The 22,681-nt window shown below is 41.6% G+C and overlaps 1 protein-coding gene across 1 annotated transcript in view; it reads left to right on the plus strand.

Annotated features, from left to right (window-relative positions):
- Nucleotides 1–22,681, plus strand: part of NFAT5 (nuclear factor of activated T cells 5) — a 147,800-nt gene that overhangs the window by 39,019 nt on the left and 86,100 nt on the right. The window contains exon 2 of the mRNA XM_077831518.1: nt 6,492–6,617. Coding sequence (XP_077687644.1) covers nt 6,492–6,617 — 126 coding nt within the window. The remainder of the gene's footprint in view (nt 1–6,491; nt 6,618–22,681) is intronic.

Genomic DNA, 22,681 nt, shown 5'->3' on the forward strand with positions numbered 1-22,681 from the left:
TACATCCTAGGATCCAGTTTACCCTTTTCACAGCTGCATCGCTTTGATGGCTCACAGTAATCCTGTGATTGAGTAATATACCCAGTTCTCTCTCTTCTGTCCTTTTCTGTTTTTTTTAAAAGTAATATAGGGATTGCAGCCTCTTTCCCTAATGATAATGTGTGCCTGGAAGAGGGTAGTCTGTCCCCTGTAAAGGGTAGTTTTGGACCAGGACAGACTGGACTGGGACCCAGTAAAGAAGATGGTTGGAAGCACTGTGTTTTGTTTGGACTTCATTTGGAACTCGTTTTTACCCCAAGAGGGATGGACTTTTGACTTTGACTAGAGGGCTAGAAGTACCACAGTGGCCTACAAGCCTGGGGAAGACTGTTGGCAGTGGAGAAGCTGAGGCAGCAGATGTGTCTCAGCTCTGGATTGGGGAAAGTGGTGTTACAATGCCAAATGTAATTTGGTCAGTTACTAAGGCCTTATCCTTTCCCCTTTCTTTTTAATATATTTTTTCCATTTAGATTGTAATCTCTCTAGCGCAGAGAAACTCTATTCTTGCAAGCCTGTAAAGTGCAATGCATAGTAATGGTATTATGTAAGTGAGTTAATCTACAGGGTTCTCAAACTGTGGGTCACTACCTTGTTTTAATGGGGTCGCCAGGGCTGGTGTTAGACTTGCTGAGGCCCAGAGCCCAAGCCCAAGGGCTTCAGCCCTGGGCAGTGGGGCTCAGTCTTTGGCTTCAGCTGCAGGCGGCGGGGCTCAGGTTACAGGCCTGGGGCTAAAGCCCTTGGGCTTAGGCTTTGGCCTCCCCACCCAGGGCGGCAGGGCTTGGGTGGGCTCAGCCTATGGTCCCTGTCTCCTGGCGTTGTGTAGTAATTTTTGTTCTCAATGAAGTTTGAGAACCACAGATCTACATTATATGGTTTTAAGCTGAAGGGTCTAGTCTTTTCTATGGGTGTAATTCCCATTATTTTATATTGGAGTGTTTATATGTGCACTCATTTGAAAATAGCCTAGGTCTTGAACTTCCTTTCACGCTTCTGTTCTCTTTGCCTTTTAGTTAAATATGTATTTTGTAATTTGTATGGTGATATTTAAAATAAATAAATAAAAATGTACCTTTAACACTCTGGATTAAGAAATAGAGCTCAGGATTTAAATCTTCTGGACAGATATTTTGAATCAGAATATTTAGGTGAATAAATGTCTTGGGTTGGTGTGTCAAAATATATTCTGTCTGAAATCTTGCATGCTTTTTTTGGCGTGCTAATACAGTTAGTACTTCACAAATGAAGATGAGCCCAGATGAACTTCTTTCCAAGTCTATCTTTCCATTCCTACTCTTACACGCATCAAGGAGATGCATAACTTAGCTAGCTGATGGACTGGGAGGATTAAAGTATTAAAAGCTGAAATAGACTAAAGACCTGTTTATTGCCTACAAGAACAATGTGTCTTCTGGTGCCACATGATTGTTCAAATTTTTTAGCTAAAAAAGTTAAATATTGAGCTGTAAATTCATTCCTTCTCACCCGCAATATTACTTTAAGCGAACAGGGCCCCGTGATACTGAGTTTGGGGTACAAATCATACTTAGCGTGACACAAGTGCATGCAGCGATAAGTCCCAGGAGAGACCGTTTAGCTTCCAGGTATCAAAAACGTGCTAGCAGACTCCCTCACAGATGCTTTGCTATTGACCTTGAGTGGGAGTTACACAACTTTATGGTGAGCACTATTTTAGCTGTATGGGGAACCCCCATAAGGGACCTATTGGCCTCTTAGACAAACAGGAAGTGCAACATATACTACTCCAGAAGAGCCCTAAGATGTCACACTCAGGGTGTTACTGTATTTTTTCCTTGGCCAGACCATCTGAACTATGCCTTCCCTCTCTTACCCCTCCTACCTTGGGTCTTATGGAAGACTCATCAGGACAGGACACAAGTCATCCTCATCACCCCCACTGACCCAAACAGTTTTGGTTCCTGAGTCTCCTATGTATGTCATCTCAGTCACCAGTCAGCATTCACCATTTTTTCTGATCTTCTGATCCATGGGAAGGGCAAAATCAGACACCCCAATCCCCAACCATTCCATCTCAGATGATGGTTTTTGGATTGGCATCGATTCTAGAACATTCATGCCCTGAAGCTGTACAAAGCATCCTTATTAATAATAGAAAGGATTCCACTAGAAAATGGTACTTAACTTAGCTCTGATGGCAGATCCACCTTATGCTATATTCCATATAGAGAAGGTCTCATTGCACTTACATCCTAGTGTAGCCAATGATTTTAGTTTATTATCCATTTATTGTGTGATATGATTAATCAGTTATATTACATATGTTCATTGTATGTTAGAGTTAATTTGTAGGATTATAAAAGTATAAGATTGATCAGTATTTAGAGGAACAAAGTATTAGACATGAGTAAGACCAGCTGAAACATGAGAACCTGTTGAGGCCTGCAAGACTTTACCTTAGCAATTTTAGGTCTTGGAGACAAGAAATGATGACATAAATGACCGGAAGATAACCTAATGCCCTAAGATTATGGGAAAAGAGATACCAACTGGTACGATTGCAGAAAATTACTCAGAAGATTAATATTGGATCATAAAAACACTGTAAAGGCGCATCTGTCTCCGACATGTCTTAACCACAGGATACAGGTTGTGTGTGTCAGCGCTAATGAGGATAAAGGGAACTTACGCAGCCTATAGAAAATTGGGGGTCCCTTAAGTTTCCAATGGACACAGACCAGTAAGAGAAAAGAGGGTTGACATTTTTATGGACTTGTGCTGAATGTAGGTATAGATAGAATCACATTTTAAAAGGGATGCCTAGAACGGGAATATTTGAGCTCCCTATGGGAGACTCCACCATTCCTCTACTGATGATCAAGCCATGAGAGACCCATCAGATCCTGACACTGTTGTTAAGGATATGAGTCCCTAGCCTCTGTTTGCCAGAAGCTGGGAATGGGTGATAAGGGATGGATCACTTGATGATGACCTGTTCTGTTTGTTCCCTCCGGGGCACCTGGCACTGTCCACTGTCAGAAGACCAGATACTGCACTAGATGGACCTTTGATCTGACCCAGTATGTCCATTCTTATGTTATGTTCTGTGACAGGGCAAGGCCAGATGGCTATAGAAAAGTAGTGGGAGATAGATATATTAGCTCCAGGCTAAACAAATCCCTGGTACCAGGATAAGTGAAATGGCAGCTGCTCCAGGCAGGGAGAAGGCTACGTTGATTGGGACACCTGAAGCCAATCAGGGGCTGGCTGAAACTAGTTAAAAGCCTTCCAGTTAGTCAGGTGGGGGTGCATGTCAGGAGCTGTGGGAGGAAGTTGTGCTGTTGGAGAGATTGAGTAGTACACACCATATCGGGCACGAGGATGGAGGCCCTGAGGTAAGGGTGGAGTGGAGCTTGAGGCAGTGAGGGCTGCTGTGGGGGAAGTAGCCCAGGGAATTGTACATGTCATGTTTCTAAAAGGTCAGCAATCATAGCTGATACTATTAGGCACCCTGGGCTGGAGCCCAGGAGTAGAGGGTGGGCCTGGGCTCCCCCCCACCACCTTTGCCCCCTGATTAATCACTGAGACTGGGAAACAACAGAGACTGTGCAAGGAAGGATAACTTCTCCTCACCTCCCTCACTGGCTTATGATGAAAATGGCACAGTAGACTGTGACCCTTGTCTCTAGAGAAAGAAGGTTACGTGGAGGGTCACAGTGAGCCTCTGAGGCTAGCGAAAGCTGCCAGGAAACGCGGGACCCATGGAGGCAAGGACAGAGCTTTGTCACAGTTCTTATAACTATATTTGTAACTTGTGCATAGGTCTGTATAGAATTTTTATATGCTTGGGCAATGATAACTTTAATTGTAACTTGAATAAACTTGTAAAATAGACTAGACCTTGTACTTGTGACTGTATGTGTAGTCACTACCTTTGATCTTTGTGTTCCGAGAAACTCTAACTCTGAAGCAAGTAGCAAATGTGACTTTCACTCTGTTAAACTTGAAACTGTAGCTACCAGAGCTGAACCCCAGTGGTGTAATACCACATTACATAATTCATGTTAAATAAAATAAAAGGCTACACTAGGTTCACACCCAAAGAAATTTCAGAATTTCCACTGAACCAGTCAGTTCACTTAAAATGTATTCTTTCCAAAAGCGCACACATCTGCAGAAGAGAGGAGGCTTCATTCCTCGACATGTGCCAAGCATTAGCTGTTTACCTGCAAAGAACAATATCAATCAGAAAATCTCCCAGACTGTTTATCTCCATAGCAGAAAAAGTTTGAGGTCAAGGTATATCCTCTCATAGAATATATAAATGGATCTTGGGCTGTATTTTACTTTGCTATCAGCTGTCTAATCTTTCTGACCCTCCTGAGCATGAGGGCTCGTTCCATGAAAACACACATGACATCAATGGTATCGCTTCAAGATGTGCCTCTGTGTGACTTTTGCAAAGCAGCTATGTGAAGTTCCATCCACATGTTTGTGAGGCACTATGCTTTAAGACAGGACTCCTTCATTGACTCATCCTTTGGAATGAGAGTCCTTCAAACCGTTCTGCCATCTGCCTCTTCACACCCTCCTATGTGAGTACTGCTTGTCAGTCACCCACAGTGGAATACACATCGGGACCAGCACTTGAAGAAAAAAAGAAAGTTACTTACATTCATAACTGGAGGATTTTCTACATGTGTGGTCCCTAGCTATATTCTACTACCTGTCCTCCTTCCCCTCTCCTTTAGCCCATCTTTGGATTCATGGTAGAGAAAGAACTGGGGAGGCTGTTGGTCTGCCCCACCCTTTGTTTCTTTGGTTGGAAGTACTAGGAGACCAAGGGCAAATGCGTGGCCCAACAGACGCTGCTTTCAAGATTCTGTGGTTCCAGGGGCATGGAGCGCATCTGTGTATCCATAGCGGAATACAGATAGGGACTACATATCTCCAATTATGAAGATAAGTAACTTTCTTATTCACAGGCCAGTTACTATCCAAATAATCAGTGAGAGTTTCTTCACTCTTCCCCATTTAGTGAGCTTCTGAGGTTGAGGGACATGATAAGCAATTGCTATATATGTCTTATAGTTATTCAGGGTTAGATTTCTCAAACCTTTTTTGTCTTGAACATATATGTATGCCATTCATTATAGAATTGACTCTGGATAGAGGTTTTTAGTCAGTTGCATTGTCAGCCTGACTGTACTTTCGTAATTAAATGAAGTTCCTCTTACAGAAGAAATGCTGTGCAAGTCTTGATTACTTTAGGTTTGATTGGACAGCATGGTTGTTTGTTGTCAGACAAATTTTCAATAATGCATATAGAATTTTGCATGTATCTGGCATATAAGTATCGTGATACAGGGGAAGTCAAGGTTTTCTGGCATTTTGGAATGCACATGTAAACCCATTTGCATGTGTATATCAGAGTATTTGTATGCCTAAACTGGGTGCATGAAACAGTAATGGTATGCATTTGTGCATCACTTTTGTAGAGATGGCTCCATACCTGCCTGTTAATATCTTACTAAAGACCCATGTTTCTGGCTTTACCAAGTGTGCTAATAAATACACTGTAAAGTAGATAGATGGCATATTCTTATTGTCTGAATGCAGTGGCAGCTTTTATTATGGGGCTCATTTTAAATAATTGTGATTACAGGTGAATAGTTAACCTTTGAATCAGCAGTAAAAGTGGAAGAGCAGAGTGAATTTGGTGTTAGGTGACTTAACATCTTGAACTTTGCTGTTGTGGTTTTGTGTCAGGCATGTGGAGTGTAGCAGCCATAACTGTTTCACAACAGATACGTTCACAAAAATACTTATTTATGCTGCCACACATTATCGTAGAGTCTGAGGGCCTTCCACATAAAACAGCATCTCTAGCGGGTTCTGGCTCTTTTCTGATACCCTTTCAGTTTATAGAATCTTCGTTTGGGATAGGTTTGTTTATTTATTTATTTTGGTTGGGGCGGGGAGGGAAAGAGGTGACGTGTGTTGTGACCACGATTATGGTTATCATGACAAAGATTTATTAAATAGGAAGGTTTTACATTATTTCCTAAATGTTGTTCTATTCTCCACTGGAAGCTATTTCCACTGCTTGATACTGAGAGTAGTTTTGTTTCCAGATCTCAGGTGGTTTGTTCTGGGTTTCATTATCTGCATTGTTTCAAAGGCATCCTTATGTGTTGCAGGTTCATAGATGGTCACTCTGTGCCTTGAAAGGGAAAATGCAAATTTGCTCAGTCTTCAAAACTTGTGTATTTTAAGTTTAATTTTTTTTAAATCAACTTGATTCTATGGGTCAGTGATCTCCAAGAAATTTACCTATGCAGCAACTTATGAAGCGTCTTGAGATGCCACATCGATGGTCTATATTCCTAGACTAAAATCTTTAATATAATCCATGTTTATAAAAATGACAGTTGATCTCTGTGTTTAAACCCCTCTTCTCCTTTTTATTCTCTCAGAATCTGTCTATGACCTCCTCCCAAAGGAGTTGCAGTTACCACCCTCCAGAGAAACATCTGTAGCATCCATGAGCCAAACAAGCGGTGGTGAGGCAGGTTCGCCTCCTCCAGCTGTAGTTGCTGCTGGTAAGCATTCTGCTTTGCTCAGTTATATCCTTAAGATGTGTAGTATTCTGGCCAACATGAACAGTGCTGGCAAAGTTTGGAGTCTGAGACGATCATGAAGAAATAAATGAGAGCTCATTCTAGGAGACTAACAATCAAACTGATATACATTACAATAACATGTTACCTTAATCATACTTGCATTACATGCATAATGTACTTACAACCAAGAAATGTAATACTGTGCTTTTCCCACTGGTAGTCTTCAACACCATAGGTGTGTACTAACTCCTAGAATGCACTCTTCTCTTCAGATATGGTAGGCACCAATTTGGAACTGAGTCAATGTGTGTAAAACAATGAATTCCACATAGCATAAAAGATAGAATATCAGACGGTATTTTGGCCTTAAGTCTTTTATCAGGCTATAGGAAGAAAAAATACCATGTTTTCCTTTGTATGGCCTGAAGAAGCTCTCAGGATTAAACCACACTTAGATATATTTTCTGTTGTTGCATGTGCTGTAATCTTTTTATTGCATATTAAAACATAAATAACTACTTAATGTGATTTCATATTTATCAAAAATGTCTGAAAGTATCATTTAAATTAGGTACACCGTTTAGAATTAAGCACATTTCTTTTTATAATGTGTCATTTTGGAGAAAGTGTGGGACATGACACTTAAACTTTATTTACAAAATACTAAGATCATCTCCTTATGCAGAATATTTTAAACTTAAAGCATAAAGTCCCTTTTATTGATTTTTGTTTTTAAAAAAATTCATAGGGAAGTGTGAGTCCATTGCTAAGGATAAAGTTTTGATTTGTGAGGTTGGCACCAGTGCTCTCCAGAGTGCTAGTGCATAGCTGGAACTCTTAGGTCAGCTGTATAGACTAGTAAGCAGTTTAACTTTAGCAAAAAGGCAAACCAATCATTGTGCCCATGGCTTATACCTCTTCCCTAATGGGCTGAGATTTCTTGAATAATTGGATCCCTGTAATCTTTATAACGTTATATTAAGTTTGAGAGAGGTGTGTTGACCATCAGTTGATGTTCTAGAAAATTAATGTTTGAGGTGGGGGTGCTGGTAGCTGCATTATGCAGCTTTTGCTGTAGATTCATGTGCATTAACCTTCTATATAAAAACATGCCCCAGAAATGCACAGTGCCCTAAACAGACTTCCTGGTTGGGTGCTGAAAAGGTTTAAATCTGGAAGAGAAACTTACAGCACTGATCACCGTTCATGTTTTGCTAGACATTTTCTGACCGAGCCAGTGGATTTAATTGTGTACTGTGGAGCTTGCTAGTCATTAGATTTATAAAAAGTGGTAATTTCTTTTACAAGTGTTTGATTCCAAAAGATTTTAAATTACAAGATATTTTAGCTCAGTTCTTAATTATGAATCTGGTTTAAAGGTACAGCAACAATTGAGCACTATTGCAGAAACACAGATTTTTAAAAAAACTGTTACAGTTAAATCCACAGATAGAAATGTAACTGCTAATTATGTTTGTACCTTTACTGAGACAATTTTTGAGCATTTGAATTGAGATAAACAGAACTAAATGTCTGTTCCTGCTAGGTTTTTAGCATCTGCTGACAGTCAATCCAGATCGGTTTAAAAAGCTGGGAATGTGGTAGCTGTGTTTGGGTTACACTGCAGCATTGACAGTTCAAGATTATAACAGGGTTCCAAAAAGAACTAGATAAATTAATGGAGGACAGGTCCATCAATGGCTGTTAGCCAGGATGGGCAGGGATGGTGTCCCTAGCCTTTGTTTGCCAGAAGCTGGGAATGGGCGACAGCGGATAGATCATTTGATTGCCTGTTCTGCTCATTCCCTCTGAAGCACCTGGCATTGGCCACTGTTGGAAGACAGGATACTGGGCTGGATGGACCTGACCTGGTAGGGCCTTATGTTCTTTTCTTTAAAGAAAACTGAAATAAAATAATGTAGATCAGAGGTTTATCTGTAAACATTGGAAGAAGGTTCCATGTTCACTGAACTAAAAGGTGTTCACTTGTCACTTTGTGATGAAGATTCTTCTGCATCAGAATTGTGAGAAGCCAGTTGGGTTTTTAGATTTCACAGGGTGCAGTTAAAAAGCTGGATCAAAAGTGGCATACTTGATTGTAAAATTGTAAAGAATTTAACAGCTTAGATCATATAAACTTTGTTAACAATTAGCATAAAACATTAAAGTATGGATCTCATTACTGATGTCACCTGTCATAAAAGTGAGTGTCCGAAGGATTGAATCTTGGTATTTTAAATAGTGTTTCATTAGTACCTTGAAGCCCCAGTCAGTGATCAGCACCATTGTGCTGTGCACACATGTAACAACTGTGATGGTCCATAACCCAAAGAGTTTGAGTGGGGCTTTTGAAGGAACCTAAGGGAGTTATGTGCCCATATCTAATTGACTTTCAGTGGCAGTTAGGTGACTAATTCCCTTAGACCCCCAGTGAAAACCCCAGACTACACTTTCAGAATGTGACAGGAGTCAACAGAAGTGTAAAACAGACATAATGCAAGTGAATCTACTGTTTGCGTAATACATAGCAGTGGAAGGGTTCTTCCCCTCTTTGCCTCCACCATCTGGTGCAGTTTGGGAGAAGGCTTCTCTCCCCAAAAAAACCAACCGTGTGGAGAGCTGAACAGGACCACCTGTGTCTCTTTCCCCTGTGAACTTAGGACAGTTTTGGAGGTTGTAAGGGAAGAAACACCCCCTTTGTCTCCAAGATTGGGAGAGGCTGCTTGGGTTAGTCTGGTAAATTTTGGACCTGAATTGTGACCGCTCCATTTGGAAGCTGGCAATAGGAGAAGAAACAGCCCCCTCCACAAACAATAGGAGAGAGTGGAGAAGTGAGTGTGAGGCTCTGTCGTGGACCCAGTGGGCTGGTTACTAGTGTTGCCACAAGATCCCTGATCATTCTGCTGCTGCATCAGTGCCAGTGGCCCTGTTGCACTCCCTCCAGAAGTCTGCTTGATCTGCCACGGAGAGGTGAGATGAGGGCCAAGTCTCTTTTCCTCTCCACCATCTCCTCCACACAGCAAGGAGCCCTCTCTGAGCATGTAGGATTTGCCCAGTGCAAAGAGATAGATTCTGGGCTGGGGAGATTCAGAGACTCTGCCTTCCATCTTTCTCCTTGACCAAACGTCTGCAAGGAGGGGAGCCCAGTAGTCCTGCTTCAGTGGGAGGTCTGGGAAGTTTACACTTAGGGCTGGAGTTAGTAGACTGGAGCCCAGGCTGGGCTCGCCTAGAGGATTACACATGCCTTCTTTTTGAATGTTTTGGAGGGATTGATTCTCTTATTCCCAGGGGAGCCATAGTTTCCAGTTGTGGTGGGTTACACTTCCCCAGCCCTCTTTTCAGTTCTCTCTCAATTCCTGTGAAGGAGGAGTTTGTTTCTCCCCTATACCCAAAATTCTCCAGGTTCCCAAAGGAAGGGGGCACAGGTGCTTCAGTCAGAAGGCTGCTATTTCTCCTTCTTTGGAAGGAACAGTATTCCTCTGTGCTGCACTAGTTCCTTTTTGGGTGCACCCCTCTCTATTGTATGCCCCAATTGTCTTAGGGTTGTTGCAGTCTCTTCAGGCAGCTGCCACAGCTGGCCCTGACTCTTGCAGTATAAGGAATCTATTTGAATGAGGTTCCTTTCTGTTAATAGGAAAAAAGTGGGAAGGTCACTCCAGGCTCCCTGTGCGTATTGTAGAGAGAGAAAGAGGGCTGTGTGTATTTATATTTAATTTAAAAAACCAAGATTGGCCATTCACTCATCTTGATTGTCACTTTTAAAAAGTGGTTAGTAAAAGAGCACAGACACACATTCAAGTGGCTGACGTAGAAATGGTAAAGTTGGGAAGAAAGGTGACCTTGTCATCTTAGAGTTCCACTATCATAAGCAAAAAGAACAGGAGTACTTGTGGCACTTTAGAGACTAACAGATTTATTTGACCATAAGCTTTCGTGAGCTACAGCTCACTTCATCGGATGCATTCAGACTAACATGGCTGCTACTCTAAAATTATCATAAGCCTGTTTGTTCTTTCTAGTGTTTTGTGTAAATCTTGTGTGCTATCTTATTTATCCTAAAACTACAATGTATTTTGTATGTTATAAGTTTAAACCTACATCACTGTAGATGAACCCATTAAAATACATTGTTGTTTTTTAAGAGATGGGGTTAACTAGAAATAGCTCTAGCATTTATTAGTAAAAATAAATAAATAAAATGATGCAGGTGCACTTTACTAGAAGCAATGAGAAGATTAAATCATAGGGAGTGATGAGTTTTTTTTTCTCATTTAAAATTTAACATAATTTGTTTTCTGCTTCCGTAGCCACAGGGTAACACAGTATCTGGCTGAAAATCAGATTTCTGTAGGGTTTTCCAACAGATGCTTTGCTCTGAGGTTTTGTTCCATGTAAATGCATTGTATAAAAATCTTGCTGCAGCTAACTCTTTAGATTTTTGAAGGAGCAGGATGGGCTGTTTACAGGTATGAGGGCCTGACAGAAACAGACTTCTAGTACTACCATTTAACATATTTTTTTTTACAATTTACAGGTCAGTTTAAAAATTTTAAAACTGGGACTTAATAGTTGGATTTTCATGAACACATTTGAAATTTTAACATAAGCAATACAATGTGTATCTCATATTCATCAATTCAGATGAAGAGTTTTACCCACTCTTTGAAGGTCAATCAGGCAAGTATAGACAACTAGGAATCCAGAATTTTGTGCTGCAACATTGATATCCTCAGCTTCTTTCTCAGGTAACTAGTTCCATCACACTTCCAGAAAATAGGAGGAGGAAAATGGGATCCCTATATGCATCAGCACTAAGGACTAGCATTGTGAGCTCTTTGCGTAGACTGCTGCATGTAGGAGAATCTTCATCCAGAGGGCAGGAAAAAGAGTAACATGAGCCAGCATTAGCATAATACTAACAGGAAATATGGATCATTTACTAAGATCTTTTGATTGCAGACCCAGATGATGAAGCAGTCCCAATCTAGGCTGTAGTTGGAGTTGATTACTTACATAGATCAGTAGCTGGAGCTCCAGGAACCCACACTTTTGATGTTCCTGGCATGAGCATTTTCAAACCCTTGTTGGAGAAGGTGACTGATTCTTCAGTTGTATTTCTCAGATGTTGATGAGATTTTTCACATCTGGAGGACATGGGTTTGTACGAAACTGATTTAAAAAAGCCTTTATCTTTCTGTTCAAAATGCTAATCTAAGTCTCTTCTCTTGTGTTCCTTTCTAGTAGCAAGTCAAAAGCCCTCTGTCATCTTCTATGTGGAATGCTTCAAATACCAGAGCCCCTGTTCCTAAGCAGTTTAAACTGTATTGCTTTTTGAAAGGTAAATGTGAAGGGTGAACCTGTTCTCTGAATTAGTATGTACAATAAAATCCTCTCTACCCTTACACAGAAAATATCAAGGGAGTATAGTCCTGTTCCTTCTCCCTCCAGTAGAATCTTAACAAAGGACAGTTTGCAAATCTTTGGGGTGCAGTAAGGAATGCATCCTTTCCAGTGTCTTTTTGATCTCTTGTTCCCACTTTGCCACTGTGGAAATAGATCCTTCTTCCATATTTTTTCCTCCCCACAATTATGAACAACCTTCCTGCATCTGATTTGATTTTCTGGCTGTTTTCAATTCCCATCTCAACTTTTCGAGCTCTAATAAAACGATCAATTTGTTTTCTTATAGTAAACACTGGGACACAAATTCCACAACCCTGAAGCTTGTTCACAGAATCCTCTTAAATTGCATCTACCATATATAGCATGTAATCAGACAGGTTGAGCAATGTTTTTGTGCGAACAATATACAAAAATAAATATTGGTATCTTGAGAGAGAGTAGCATAGACCTGTTTGATCAGAGTTTCCCCAAAGATATATCTGAATGCACATTCTTCTTATGTCTCTTGCCACCCAAAAATATTTTAAAAAAGATGATCTGTGGGATTCTGTCAGCTGCCATCCACGAGATATGAGGTATTGTGGAGCAGGTGGAATCTGGTATTCTAAACAAAAGGAATAATACTTCTGAATCTTCGAAAGTTTGTCCCTGTGGAGTGGGCTAATTGTAACCTTTTAGCAAATTCAGTGCTACTGTAGATGTTTCATTTATACTACAGCTAGGAATATATGGTTTGTTCCTTTCTTTAAAATGGTATATAGGAGGCAGGTTTAAAGAGGTAATTTAACTTCTCCTGCGAGGGGAGGGGGCTCCATAATACTTGCAGTAATAATTTTTGTACATTTAACTCTGAAAATGATATTTTGCTGCTCTTTTGTTAATTAATACAAGAGCCATACCATTAATTAATTTGTCCCCTCTTGCAACCATACTCTAAGGGTTAGGTTCATTTTCTTCCTTCATAAAGCTAAAGAAGCTTTTGGGTAATACTCATCCTAAAATATCCAAATCAGTTCGTTGAAAATAAAGTTTGAAAATGGAAAGTGAGTTTTTGCAGAATTGAACCCAGGACATCATCTTTTCCTATGCTTATTTCCATATATCAATAGCAGAAATTTCTCATATTTATTCTAGATGGATTTCATTGGCAGTGTCAGTCACTGGTCCTTTCCTTTGATCTGGAAGCAGTTACCAGAATCTTCAAAGGTGTGAACCTGCTAACATAGCAGGTTTATGATGTCATGTAGTGACTTGATTATGAAAAATAAAAAGCTCGATCTGGTTTTGGTCTGGTGTCCAAAGTCTTGGAAAGCTTTCAATTCTTGCAGTTCGTAGTCAGGAATGCAGAATACCATCACTTCAGTCACAACACAACAGATGAATGATCGGGAAGTGCCTTTCCCTATCTTTCAGGGGAGGAAATTTTGAAGGGGACAAACTTCAGAGAATGCACAGCTTTGAGGAAAAACTATATATAGCAGGTTTGTTTCAGCCAAGAAATATCAACTGCTTCTCTTTTTTTTTACAAGGTTAATATACATTGTAAAGCTTTTTCAGCCAGGGTCTGCCTCTGACTATGTGATAGTACAGTGCTTAGCATACTGGGACCTCTGGGCACTGTTGTAATACAAATAATTTCTGACAAATTTCTAAACTGCACTCCCCAGTATGTCACTTCTAGGTACGTACTGTTATGAAGATAGTTTCAACAGTTCAGGAGAGGCCAGTGTCTAATTAGCTTGATGGCAGTTAAGGCAAGGATGTTCTCTCATCATTTGAATTCTATGTATAATGGTGATAGTGTATAGATATGTACTGGGAGAGTCGAAGAAAGGAAAGTTTCTCACAAACACTCTTTCCGTTTAATGGAAATTTCTGTTGGTAGTATATATTTCCTCTAAAAATACAGTGGAATAAGTAGTAGACCTTTAGGTCTGTAATTCCTATTTCTGTTCTAGTCTAAAGTTGCTTTCCGCCTTCTCTTGACTGATGTATAAGCAATAAAGCCCACCCATTAAGAAGGTTTTGGCATTAGTTCATTATGAAAATGCACTATTCTTATTATCAAATAATGCAAAAACAAAAACAGGAAAAAGAGGACAAACCTAGTTTGTAATTACTGGGGAGAAATTCCTTGTCATAGTGGTATAAAAACCTCACTTAGTCCAGCACAATATTACTACATTTTTGGAAGGAACTGGTGGATTTGAGGAACAGAAGAGAGAATGTCCTACCTGGAGATGTTTCTTGTAATTCTGATCCACTAGTCAAGACATTACAGAATTATTCCTTTTAAGATGGTTTGGTTATGTCAGGAAGTTGGGGAGATGAAAGGTGAGAGCTGGAAGAGGGAGCAGCTGAGGAGGTGTAGAATTCTGCCTGACTTGCTTGGTTGCCTCTGACACCACTCTGAGTGGGAAAACCTACTAAACTGAATTGGTGGATGAGAACCACTAACAAAAAAGTTGCAGGTAAGAAATTACTACTTTTGTACCTTTAAACATGAGTGTAAATAATTGGTGGTGTTTATATAAAATCAGATAGAATGATGTATTTAATCTAGGTATAAAGTACTGCTTATTTCAGCATGTAATTGTAAGGAATTGAAACTGTTTTGGGCTTAATGTAAATTAAAATAACCAGCCTATCTTGAATCTGTGTGACTATTTTTTAATTGGTGAATTGGATTGCTTGATTATATTTACTGGGATGCTAGTTGTTTTCTCTATTAATACTTAACTTGCATTCTAGCTCCGCCATTCAGAGACAGGCATCGTGTGGTGGGTTGTGACAGTGTCTGTCAATAGTGAAGACAAATAGTGCCAGAGACACTTAACCCATCCAATCTCACCCAGGGTATAGGTCGGTCTTGTTTTCAGACTTCTTCATAAGTCTTTTTTTCTTTCTTTTTTGTTTCTAAATAGTGGATTGATTGAAAACTAAACTTTTTTTGTAAAGTTTTTAACTTTACATTAGTAATACTAAAAGAAGAAAAGTAGAAACCCGAAGTTGGCATATGAGGTGTTAAAAGCAGGTTTGCAGCCACTTTGTAAGTTCTGGTTCATAACTTTTAAACCTTTGGCAACACCAGGGTTGATGCTTGAAATTATATATGTAGCATCCTTCTGTTTTATTCTGAAAAAGTCAAATATTGCCAAGAATACAGCATGTAAGGTATATAAATAATACTCCTGGAGGGCCACACTCCGTGCATTAGGCCTATAAATAAGGCCCTATTTGAATTGCGGGATGATTGTCACAAAAATGTGGTTGAGTTGCAGACAAGACATGGACAATTGCGAAGAGGAAATAATGGGCCTTATTTGAAGTAATAAAGCCCATTATTATTTTTCTGCGATTTTTCTGCTGTCAGGGTCCCGGGGCTGAGAGCGGGGGCTCCTGCTGTCAGAATTGCGGTAGAAGCCTAATATTGAGGAATCTGCGATTTCCACTGTATCGCAAGTTAAGTAGGAGCTTACCTATAATGTCCCAAACTTTATCCTGTGTGTTGATGGAATTTTCATTTTTGTCACCAGTGGTTTTCTAACAGCCTGTAGTGGACCACATGGCACACATGCTAGGCCCTGAAAAATAAGGAGAGTTCTTAATGACTTCTTGTATGTAGTGAATGTTCATGCATGGGGGGTTGGAATACTTAAAAAAACAAAAAGATCTCACATAGTTGCATTTAAAATCTTACAATTTCCACTGTGGGATGTGACTCACATTGCATGTCGGTAGTAAGGCATTTGTTTCTTTTTGAGGGTTTGTGAATTCTTGTAGTAGTGAGGGATTTCTTTGAAGAGAGTGAACAAGGATTTCATGGAACAAGGATTGGCTCCTCTTAAGCTATTTTCAAAGACTGCAACTCCCTCCATGGCAAGCAGTGATCATCTCACCCCCCATAATTATCTTAAAGGCTGAAAGTCTTGTTTGACTTCACAGAATTATAGAAATATATAATGTGGCCTTAGTCGGTAATTCAGGAGCTAATGTTTCTTTCCTTTTCAATAAACAAATTGTTGTAAAACAAAATCCAGCACTAATTTGTACATGGGGATGCTCTTAGCTTTGCATTCCCACTCTTCCTGATACTAGCCTGTGAATTTAGCAGCATGCATTTGTGCCACATGGACACTGCATCCCTTTTTCCCACTGTCTGCTTTCTGGCTGCTTTTTATTTTCAGAAAGAACCTAAATTATTCCAATTCATAGAAAGAAGAGGCTATGAAAATAACACTGTTTTACTGCCCTGAAAGTGAGATCGTCACTTGGGACTGATAGGCAGCTTTCAGCTTGTTGGAAGCAAACATGAGTGAACTGATGCTATGACCAACTAGAAATTATGCATCAGTCCTTCTAGAAATAGTGCAGAGATATAGATGTTTGTTCTTGATTTTTATTATAAACTCCAGCACTGACCAAATATGTTAAGTTACAGTTCTTGGTTAGTTTAGGTTCTTTCATTTACAAACTATAGAACTGCATCTGACTATTAATGTGTAAATTGTGTTGCCTGAAAGAGAACAGGAAATGCCTTGTGTTAAAATGCTTGATCTGTATCAATCTGTTTGGCTTTATGCAGAAATATTTGCAGGAGCGGAGGCAACAGATTATGAAAGTTAGTTTCTTCATTTCTACTAAGTTCATATCGAGTAGAAGTGAAGCTCAGAATAGCTTGAAGGGTTTTAGTTTCTAACAATGATCCACCATACTCTAATCTGAAAGGATTTAAATACAAAATACACTTGCAGACCTGTTTTATTAGCATTTATGGTCCCGTGGCTGCATAGCCCATCAAAAAATGCACTTGGCTTATATCATATAAAATTTTAATTCTAAAATAATTTTAAGAAAATTGTAGCTAAGTCTTACTAATATTCAATCTTTATTTCAAATGTGCAAATACAGAATATAGTAACAATATCTAAGTAAACAAAATTTAATATTTGTGGGTTTTGGAAAGCACTGTTAAAGCACAGGTAACTAAGCTATCAGATAAGAATAGTAGCCTAATGTGTCTCTACAGTGAATAATGTACACTCTAAATCAAAAAGAAAATGCTTAAATTGGGAAAGGCCTGTGTTTGTACTCTGATTTTGCAGGATACAAGTGGGGTTTTTCTGACATTCTGGTTGTTGTATGCTTGTCAAGGTTCCTTCCCCACTCTGAACTCTAGGATACAGATGTGGGGACCTGCATGAAAGACCCCCTAAGCTTCTTCTTACCAGCTTAGGTTAAAAGCTGCCACCACCAAAGTGTTATACAAAGAACAGGGGAAGTGCCCACTTGGAAATGTCTCCTCCCAAAATATCCCCCCAAGCCTTACATGCCCTTTCCTGGGGAAGGGTTGATAAAAATCCTCACCAATTTGCATAGGTGAACACAGACCCAAACCCTTGGATCTTAAGAACAATGAAAAAGCAATCAGGTTCTTAAGAGAAGAATTTTTATTAAAGAAAAAGTAAAAGAATCACCTCTGTAAAATCAGGGTGGTAAATACCTTACAGGGTAATCAGATTCAAAACACAGAGAATCCCTCTAGGCAAAACCTTAAGTTACAAAAAGACACACAAACAGGAATATACATTCCATTCAGCACAACTTATTTTATCAGCCATTTAAACAAAACAGAATCTAACTCATATCTAACTAGATTGCTTGCTAACTCTTTTTACAGGATTTCTGACCTGCATTCCTGCTCTGGTCCTGGCAAAAGCATCACACAGACAGAGAGAACCTTTGTTTCTGCCCCCTCCCCCCAACTTTGAAAGTATCTTGTCTCCTCATTGGTCATTTTGGTCAGGTGCCAGCGAGGTTATCTTAGCTTCTTAACCCTTTACAGGTGAAAGGGTTTTTCCTCTGGCCAGGAGGGATTTAAACGTGTTTACCCTTCCCTTTATATTTATGACAAGTCCCCCAAATCACAGGTAGGGTGAAATGCTGGCTGTGATTTCTTCCTGGAGCTCTAGGAGAAAACAGAGTTAATAAGACACCTGCACCTCTAAATATACTACCAAGTATATAAAGACTAACAATATTTTCCATATCTCAAGGATGATTTTAACCAGTTGATTCTGGGAAACTTTCACGGGAGAGTGCATCAGCCACTTTGTTAGAAGCTCCTGAGATGTGTTGGATGTCGAAATCAAAATCTTGGAGAGCTAAACTCCACCGAATACGTTTTTTGTTATTTCCCGTGGCAGTATGAAGCCACTCCAGCGCACCATGGTCGGTTTGCAGGTGGAAACGCCGTCCCCAAATATATGGGCGTAGCTTTTCCAGAGCATAGACAATGGCGTAACATTCTCTTTCACTGACTGACCAATTGCTTTCCCTCTCAGACAGCTTCTTGCTGAGAAACACTACAGGATGGAATTCTTGATCCGGTCCTTCCTGCATTAAAACTGCTCCCACACCACGTTCGGACGCATCTGTGGTTACTAGGAATGGTTTGTCAAAGTCTGGGGCCCTTAGCACAGGGTCAGACATGAGTGTCGCTTTAAGCTGGTTAAAGGCCTTCTGACACTCTTCGGTCCACTGAATGGCATTTGGCTGGTTTTTTTTGGTTAGGTCTGTCAGTGGGGTGGCAATTTGGCTGTATTGCGGTACAAATCACCTGTAATATCTGGCCAAGCCTAAGAAGGATTGGACCTGTTTCTTTGACTTTGGGACAGACCACTTTTGGATAGCATCCACTTTGGCCTGTAGGGGATTGATAGTTCCTTGACCCACCTGGTATCCAAGGTAAGTCACTCTGTTTAGGCCTATTTGACACTTCTTAGCCTTAACAGTTAGTCCTGCCTCCCTTATGCGCTCGAAGACTTTTTGTAGATGTTCCAGGTGTTCTGCTCAGGAATCCGAAAATATGGCCACATCGTCAAGGTAGGCGACTGCATATTCTCCCAATCCTGCTAGGAGACCACCTACAAGTCTTTGGAAGTTGGCGGGTGCATTCCACAGCCCGAAAGGGAGTACACTAAATTCATGCAGCCAGACATGTGTGGTGAAGGCTGACCTTTCCTTGGCGGATTCATCTAGCGGTACTTGCCAGTACCCCTTGGTTAAGTCCAAGGTGGAGATGAACTGGGCCCATCCCAGTTTCTCTAATAGTTCATATGTGCGTGGCATTGGATAGTTGTCTGGGCGAGTCACAGTATTTAGCTTACGGTAGTCCACGCAGAAACGTATCTCCCCATCTGGTTTGGGAACTAGAACCGCTGGAGATGCCCATGCACTGCCAGAGGGGCGGATTACCCCCATCTGTAGCATATCCCGGATCTCCCGGTCTATAGCAATTTTAGGAGTTTGAGGAGACACCCGGTAAGGTTGGACTTTAATTGGGTGAGCATTACCTGTGTCAATGGAGTGGTATGCCCGTTCAGTCAGTCCTAGGGTGGCTGAGAACGTCGGCGCGTAGCTAGTGCAGAGCTTCTTGATCTGCTGTCGGTGCATATGCCCAAGGGTCATGGCGAGGTTCACCTCTTCCACGCCACCAGCACTTTTCCCTTCATAGTAGACACCTTCAGGCCACTCAGTGTCATCTCCTCTCTGGGCTATAAACTGACAAATATTTAATTCTCTGGAATAAAAGGGCTTTAGAGAATTAATATGGTACACCTTAGGCTTTCGGTTGGAGGTGTGGAATGCTATGAGATAATTAACAGCTCCCAGGTGCTCTTGGACCATGAATGGCCCTTCCCACGACGCTTCCATTGTATGGGCCTGGAGCACCTTTAAGACCATGACCTGGTCCCCTACTTTGAAGGACCACTCTCTGGCATGTTTATCATACTAGGCTTTTTGCTCTTTTTGAGCATCCTGTAGGTTTTCTTTAGCAAGGGCTGAAGAGGTTCGGAGGGTGTTTTGTAGGTTGGTTACAAAGTCCAGAATGTTAGTTTCTGGAGAAGGTGTAAACCCCTCCCATTGCTGCTTCACCAACTGTAATGGCCCCTTAACCTCGCAGCCATATACAAGTTCAAATGGTGAAAACCCTAAACTGGGATGTGGTACAGCTCTGTAGGCAAAGAGCAACTGCTGCAACACTAGGTCCCAATCATTGGAGTGCTCATTTACGAATTTACGTATCATGGCCCCCAAAGTTCCATTAAATTTCTCCACCAGGCCATTTGTTTGATGATGGTAAGGGGTGGCAACCAAGTGATTGACCCCATGAGCTTCCCAAAGGCTTTTCATAGTTCCTGCCAGGAAATTAGTTCCTGATCTGTGAGGATGTTGGAGGGCCAACCTACCCTGGCAAAAATGTCTGCTAGTGCCTGGCACACACTTTTAGCCCTGGTGTTGCTTAGAGCTATTGCTTCCGGCCATCGGGTGGCAAAATCCATGAAAGTCAGTATGTACTGCTTCCCTCTGGGTGTCTTTTTCGGAAAAGGACCCAGAATATCCAGAGCTACTCGCTGAAATGGAACTTCAGTGTTGGGGAGTGGCTGGAGAGAGGCTTTGACCTGGTCTTGGGGTTTTCCCACTCTTTGGCATACCTCACAAGACAGGACATAAGTAGAAACATCCTTGCCCATTCCCTCCCAGTGGAATGACCTCCCCAAATGGTCTTTGGTCCTGTTCACCCCAGCATGACGACTAGGATGACCGGGGGTCAAGCTCTTGAGCTTAGCCCACGATACTTAGTTGGAACTACCAACTGTCTCTGAGGATGCCAGTCTTCCTGGTATCCAACAGAAAGAGTTTCCTTGTATAAAGTCCTCTTTCTATAACAAACCTGGATCGATTAGAAGAGCTGAGAGGCGGTGGGTTGCTCCACGCCGCCGTCAAAGCTCTCTGGAGGCTTTCATCTGCTTCCTGTTCGGTCTGGAACTGTTCCCTTGATGCTGGAGACATCAGTTCCTCATTGGATTGTGGACCTAGGCTTGGTCCCCCTGGAAGCGATGTAGGGGATGGGGCTGTTTCTGTTGACTGTGAACCGCGCTCCACTGGTGCACTATGTTGGGGTTCAGGCTCCAGCTGAGCCTCTGGTGTAGGGTTATCAGCTGCTGCCGGTTCAGGTTCAGTGGGGCCCTCTGGTGTTGGGGTTGCAAGTACTGGATTCAGTGCGGGCAATGGTTCAGGTGCTGGTTGTTCCACCGGTTCCGGTTCTGGGGCTGGCTCTGTCTGGGTCTCTGGGATTGGATCCACTGCTGCTGTTGCAGACGTTGGCGTGGGGTCCGGTTCCATCACCTGTGACCAGGTCCTGGTAGAAGTTTCCGGAACAGAGCTAGGCGTGATGACTTGCTTAGCCTGGCTACGGGTGACCATTCCCACCCTCTTGGCTAGCTTCACATGATTGGCCAAGTCTTCCCCCAACAGCATGGGGATGGGATAATTGTCATATACTGCAAAAGTCCACGTTCCTGACCAGCCCTTGTACTGGACAGGCAACTTGGCTGTAGGCAAATTGAAAGAGTTGGACTTGAAGGGTTGAATTGTCACTTGGATCTCTGGGTTGATTAAATTGGGGTCCACTAAGGAAGCATGGGGAGCCGACACTTTTGCTCCGGTGTCCCTCCACACGGTGACCTTCTTCCGGCCCACACTCACAGTTTCCCTCCGCTGCCAGGATATCTGGGAGGTATCTGGGCCTGAGGATCTCTGGTGTGATTCCGGTGCAATGAACTGTAATCTGTTGGGGTTCTTGGGGCAGTTGGCCTTCATATGCCCCGGCTCGTTACATTTAAATCATCATCCAGCTGACGGGTCACTGGGGCGAGGTGGGTTGCTGGAGAACGGTGTGGCAGGACGATAAGGTGCCTGGAGTATTCCTTAGTGTGTAGTTGGGGCCTTGGGCTGCCCCCGGTAGTAGGGTGTGGTCTGAGGGTGTCCATTCTGGTATCTGCTCTAACTGCGACCAGAGTTGTTCCTCTCTCCTCCCTCCACCCATTTTGTTCTGGCTTGCCCTGCCTCTCTGGTGGTCTGGGACTGCTCGTATCGATCAGCATAAGAAGCAGGACTTTCTGCTGAGTCCATTTCCTTATCCCATAAATACTGTTTTATTTCCTCCTTGGACATATTCAGGAATTGCTCCTGAGTTATCAAATCACACATTCCTTCAAAGCTGCTAACACCCCTTCCTTGGACCCATTTATCTAACAGATCCTTCATCTGGTTTGATAAGCCACATTACTTAGTCCAGGCCCTCTCTTAAGGGTTCGGAATTTTACTCTATATATTTCAGGTGTAATTTGAAATTGCTTTAAAACTAAATCCTTGAACTTATTATAGTTAGAAGCCTCATCAATAGGCATCTTATTGAATATGTCCAGAGCTCTTCCAGTCAATTTTGCGATCAAGGTGGTCATCTTGTGAGCTTCAGGAATTTTATGGAGTGCGCACAGTCTCTCAAAGGTGAGAAAATATTCAGCAATATCACTGGATTCATCATACTGTGGACACAGTCGCTCCCATTTGTGGATTGTTGGGGAAGGATGGTTAGGGTTATCCAGTAGATTCCGCTCAGCCCTTACCTTCTCCAACTCCAGTTCATGCTTCCTCTCTTTTTTCTTCTCCTCCATTTCTTTTTCCTTTGCCTCCATAGCTCTCCTGTGGGCAGTCTCTTTGGCTGTTTCTGCCTTGGGCTCTGTCATGTTTGCCTCTCTGTTTTTAACTAACTTTACACCGGAGGGTTAGAA

This window comes from Eretmochelys imbricata, chromosome 12 (assembly GCF_965152235.1).
Source record: "Eretmochelys imbricata isolate rEreImb1 chromosome 12, rEreImb1.hap1, whole genome shotgun sequence".
In the NCBI taxonomy this organism is placed as follows: Eukaryota; Metazoa; Chordata; order Testudines; family Cheloniidae; genus Eretmochelys; species Eretmochelys imbricata.